General features: G+C 31.8%; 1 protein-coding gene across 1 annotated transcript; it reads right to left on the reverse strand.

Annotated features, from left to right (window-relative positions):
• Positions 1-3,545: 3,545 nt before the first annotated feature.
• On the reverse strand, positions 3,546-5,340 carry LOC145017130 (BAG family molecular chaperone regulator 2-like). The gene is made up of 4 exons (XM_078975206.1): positions 5,237-5,340; positions 4,620-5,163; positions 4,141-4,544; positions 3,546-4,050 (listed from the first exon to the last, which is right to left on the reverse strand). The coding sequence occupies exons 2-4, from the start codon at positions 4,843-4,845 to the stop codon at positions 3,736-3,738; spliced, it is 945 nt and encodes a 314-aa protein (XP_078831332.1). The 5' UTR covers positions 4,846-5,163; positions 5,237-5,340; the 3' UTR covers positions 3,546-3,735.
• Positions 5,341-5,542: the final 202 nt, after the last annotated feature.

Here is a 5,542-nt window from a genome sequence, read left to right on the forward strand (position 1 = left end):
AAGATAAATATTAATAAAATACAAAATTAATATTTGCAAATAAGATATTATTTAAAGACTAAATGTATATATCAAACAATTTTATTACCCATAAAGTATATATGTCATATTTTGTTTCACATGTAAATTCTTTTCACTTATGCGATTATTTTGAGATTTTTATTTTTTGTTTTGTAAATTTTAGTTGTATCTATTTAATGTACAAACTATTTGTTATAAATTAAAAGGTTGGTATGATTTCAAATTTAATGTTTGATAATAATAGTTTCCGGATTGACTATCATATAAATACTTTTTGAAAATCTTTGAGTATAATATGAAATTTTGAAATACAAAATTAAATATTAGCTAATTTTATGAGATATTAATATATCCTGAAGCTCTAAGATAATGTCAGGTGGTAAATAATTTACTAATAAATATAGATACATAATAGAATAACACGTGACAACAAAAAACTATTTTTTTATATTTTAATATAGTAAGATTGGATCATAACCTCTTTCTTATAAATTGGTTGTAAACTTTCTTATAAATTCAATATTACGAAGTTCCAAATGTGTCATGTGATGGTTGAGGTAGGGCATTTGTCGTTTACTATTTTTCTTATTTTTCTTTTTTCCGTTAATGTAATTTAGTATAGGAAAATGCAACTTTTGTTTTAATATTATTAATCATTCTACTTAGTTTTTTTAATAAATGATAATATTCAACAGAATACAAATATTCTTTTATTTCCATCGTATTTTGCCATGAACAGTTATTTTTATATTTAAAATTAACGAGTTAAAAGAATTGAATATTGCTCTTCGCAATATAAATTTTTGCAAACTTTATTATGTTCCATTGATTTAGTTTTGTTTGCCTGCAAGGATATTTATAACTTACAAAACATCCAACCGATCTAATTGAGTCAATGAATTAATAATTAAGGATTTAATACTCAGTGTTTGTGTGTTTAATTTTTTTGGCTAATACTTTTTATAAAAATATATATATATATATATACATATATATATATATATATATATATATATATATATATATATATATATGTATGTATAATCCTCCAGGATATAAAGATACAACCAATCAAATGACTAATCATTTTCATTCAATTTTAAGGAGTTAAAAGAAGAGAAATGTTACCTTTGAACATAAGTATGTTATTAAGGCTAAAAGATTCATGAAATCTAGCAAGTGAGTATCAAAATTACTCAAGCTTACGTAAAGTAATTAATTAACACGTGTTCTTATTCCTTAATCTCATTAGAGCTCAAAACTAGTCATTTATATCATAAGAGTTTTCAAGAATGAAGATGGATTTTTCATGGTGAATTCTTTAAGCACAATGTTGTAATTAAGTAATGTGTCGCAGTATATGTATGCATACCTAAATAACAGGCAATCGGGTGAGGATCAAGAAATGAACAAGAGTTCCATGAGTGTGTCATCAATGGAGAATCGTGATCATGCAATTCATAGTTCAAAAACAAAGAAGAATAAAATTATCTGGACACCAGATTTGCATAAGAAGTTCTTGGAAGCTATTGAAAAGATTGGAGTTGAAGGTAACATCTTAATTTGTTTCTATATTTTACTTTCTCTCATGGTGTTTATTGATGATGTTATATATATTGCGTATTTTATTACCTAGAATGACATTATTCGACAACTTTAATTCATGTGTTACCCACAGAAGCTGTTCCGAAGAAAATACTAGGATTGATGAAGGTGGATGGATTAACTAGAGATCACATAGCGAGTCATTTACAGAAATACCGAATATACTTGAAGAAAATAGCCGATGCAAATAATCATGTTCAAATCGCATCAAAGCCAAGCTTGTTAGAGAGCTCAATGATCAATGAAGACTCTTGGAGGAACTCTTCATTGATACCTAATCAACAAAAGAACTTCACACCTTATAGCGGAATGCATGAAATGATGAATCCACCACTTTTAGACACTTCAAGCTTCTCTTTTCCTATTCTTGAAGCTTCAAGTTCTAACCCTATAACTTCTTCTCAAGTAGCCCATTCTCATGCATTACCAAATCAAGGTATAACATTTAGGTTTAAAAATTTTAATGATATACGATCATAAGATTATATGTTTTTTCATAGATCATAACGTTTGTAGGTTATTCGATGCAAGCATCAACAATGTTGCAACAAATGACACCCAAAAGTCTTGATGATGTTGTTAACTTAGGTATAATGAGCTCGGGATATGTTAGTAGTTCCTCGTGTATGGAGAATCTTGATGGCTTCATGTATGATAATGGTGGTTCAACAACATATGTGCACCCGTATACAAGTAGTGAAATGGGTTCATTTGGTGGTCTTTACACAAATAACGAGTTACAAATGAGTTGGATTAATCATGAGGGCTCTAATGGCTTCGAAAACAATTATTCTAGCCATGGTGAAGTTGTTGAAACAGGCTTGTTTTATAGTTCAAACTCAAACATGGAAATGTCAAATTACCCGTATAATGAGATGGATATGAATATTGATTCGGGGAATAATGTACAAAATATGATAGGAGAAGATGACCTGATATTGGATGCATCCTGTATAGCTTCTCTTTGGGAGACATTCTTTCCTGAAGAATCATATGTTGATTCTTATGGTGAGTATGGGAGTACTTCAAATAATCTACCTGTTATATATGAGCCTCCATATAAGGTAACTAGCTAATCTTGATCTTGTGTAATGACAACAAAACTTTCGAAATATGATCTTGATGATAGTTTGATTTTGTTATTTTTGTTGTAGGATGTATATAGCCAAAATCTTCCAAATATGGTCTCATTTAATTCAATTCACAATAAAGATCATGTCAACAAGAAGGTATGTATATATTTTATTCGTTCGTTTATAAATATTTTACAATTTATTGCCCTAATGTATATGGTTCGTTTGCAGCAACATTCAAACGAGCATGTCAACAAGCAACTCATGGAGTCCGTTGAAGATGATGTGACCCTTCGAACCTTTTTGAATACATATGTTCAAGATTAATTAGTAAACAAATCAAGAAGTAGTTAATTTGTACCCTAATTTTCATATGGCTATGTTGGTTTGTAGACTTTCGGTTTTTATTTATAGTCCGGTGGAAACCCTATTAGTGTTTGAACTCGAGACTTCATGTAGGCTATGAAACTTGGTTTAATTTAGTCTTGGTTCATTTAAGGAATGCTTTCTTATTTCTCTTTTTTGTTACAAGTCTTTTAAACGAGTTTTTCAATAACTTTAATCCCGAAAATACATAGTTTTATTTTTCTAACGTGTTTGAAGTTTTCTATGTATATTCTTGGGTTAAATATTTTAAATGACTAATAGTATATGTACCCATATGCTTAGCTTTTATATAGTAAAACCCTAATAAATAGTTTTTTTTTATTGGATGTACATTGTAGTTTGGAAATTTTTACATCATATTTCCAACAATCTTGTCATCTTCATTAATGATCACCATGAACATAACAATCCTATTATTTGATATCAAATAGATGTCTACATCAACATAAAATTCGTTAATGATCACCATGAACATAACAATCATATTATTTGATATCAAATGGATGTCTACATCAACATACCAAATGCCAACAAATCTAGGTACAGAAAAGAATGGATAGAGAATAAATGACAAAATCAACCTCGGAATTATCCAAAACACACACATTTCACGCACTACAACACATACTTGAGTTCTTTTTTATTTCTTCTAAATCAAATCCCATTTGAACATCGGATTCATGGTAGTATTAGTGGTAGTGCTTGATGTTGGGGTAGCCAAAGAATCAAAAATCTCCCATTCGGTTGTTGCCATAGCTGCCTCCGTTGACGGTGGTTGACGTTGATCCACCACCGGAGTTGATGAAGATTTCCCAACTCTCCGCCTTGATTGAGGCGGCGTGCCACCATACCCATCTGAAAATCTCTGTTCTTGAACATGATTTCCGTCGCCATTGTTGCTTTGAGCGGAGTTTTTAAGCTTTAAAGCATCCAGAGTTTCAACATACTCCTGAATCCTTTTCACCTGAAAATTTCATGAATCGAAAATCCTTGAAAAACTGAAATCAAATTTTTCAGTAAAGAATTAAGAATACGAGTAACTAATTACAATTACCTGCAATTTCCTCTGTAATTTTACATCACCATCGACTGAAATTCCATCTAGTTTAATCAATTGATTCATTAACAACTCGATCACATTCAACAGAGTCTTCTCTGCAACTTTTCCACCTTTAGATATAACCGAACCAATGGCTGACACCTGTCCAGCAAGTCTATCGACTTCGAAGCTAATATCGGAAATGGATTTAGCAGCTTTTTCCAGTTTTGCATTCTTTCTCATCTCCAGAATCCTTTTCTCTTGACTAATTGGATCTTCCATAACCACCATTTTTGATCGATCTTTGACACCAACAGCATCAAGATATGATTTTGAATCCCTCGCTCTATCTTTATACATGAGCTTCTGATCTTCATGGTGTAATCCTGTTGGACCTGATAACATCTTCTTCAACTCCCCTGTACAAAGCCCAAATTAGAAACCTCAAACTTACAAGAATTCGAGTTTCAAAAGAAAGTAATCGAGTTATTTACCAAATGTGGCTTGTGAATTGATGTTGATTTCATGGTAAATCGACCCGTATTTGACCCGAACTCGAATTGTTGGTGGAGGAATACGGTTGGTTTCAGCATCCGGGTCGCGCTTCTGAACAAGCATTCCTCCTGGCCGGACTTCCCATTCGTTTTCATCTCCGGCGGCGCCGGGGACTGAGCCCCCGTCCATGGAAGTCTCCGGTGCCCTGTTCCTCACACGCATCATCTTCAATATGCTCTATCTTACCCAATTTAACGTCTTACTATATGTAAAACTCAGATTTAGATACTACCACCGGTTAATATTCAACCAATTCGCCGGAGAAATTTCCAAAAACGCTCGGATCAATTAGCAACTGTTCCCGGGGATGAAAATCAAGAATCTAGTCGGAAAAGACTGAATTTTTCGCAATATTGAGAGGAAACTCTAGATTTCCAAACAGAGCTCGAAAATGGCAGACAAAATCCAACTGAAATTCGCGAAACCTTCCAAAAATATCTGATCTTGCATAAACTTTTTCTCCGATTTGCCTGAAGAAACCCACTGCAAAATCGATGTAGATTCGAATCAAAAAGGGGAAATTAATGATTAAAGTTGGGAGTTTCGAAGGTTTTACTTCTCTTTCTCTCTCTTTATTATTTGGGAGAAGACCAGAAGGCAGGTAGAGAGAGATGGAAACTGAATATAAAAAAAAAAATGGACAGCAAACACACACAGAAGAACAGAGTTGAGAAATATCGTACACAGAACACATATTTATATATATGTAAATATTTTCTGTATTAATATTTATTTTATATTTTATAAAATTTGAATAGAATAATACAGCACCCACATGAGATGTCGACGAATATCAAAAGGGTAAAGAGGGAAGAATTTATTTCTTTTTATTTATTTTTAGTTTTAAGTATCCATCGGTTTT

This window comes from Lactuca saligna, chromosome 9 (assembly GCF_052625555.1).
Source record: "Lactuca saligna cultivar CGN05327 chromosome 9, ASM5262555v1, whole genome shotgun sequence".
NCBI lineage: Eukaryota > Viridiplantae > Streptophyta > Magnoliopsida > Asterales > Asteraceae > Lactuca > Lactuca saligna.

Bases quoted from the DNA above. Each gene is read 5' to 3' on its own strand.
- LOC145017130 (XM_078975206.1), bottom strand. From the start codon at position 4,845: ATGATGCGTGTGAGGAACAGGGCACCGGAGACTTCCATGGACGGGGGC. The intron at 4,545-4,619 runs GTAAATAACTCG...GGCTTTGTACAG, and splicing joins CAATTCACAAGCCACATTTG to GGGAGTTGAAGAAGATGTTA. The intron at 4,051-4,140 runs GTAATTGTAATT...TGAAATTTTCAG, and splicing joins AATTACAGAGGAAATTGCAG to GTGAAAAGGATTCAGGAGTA.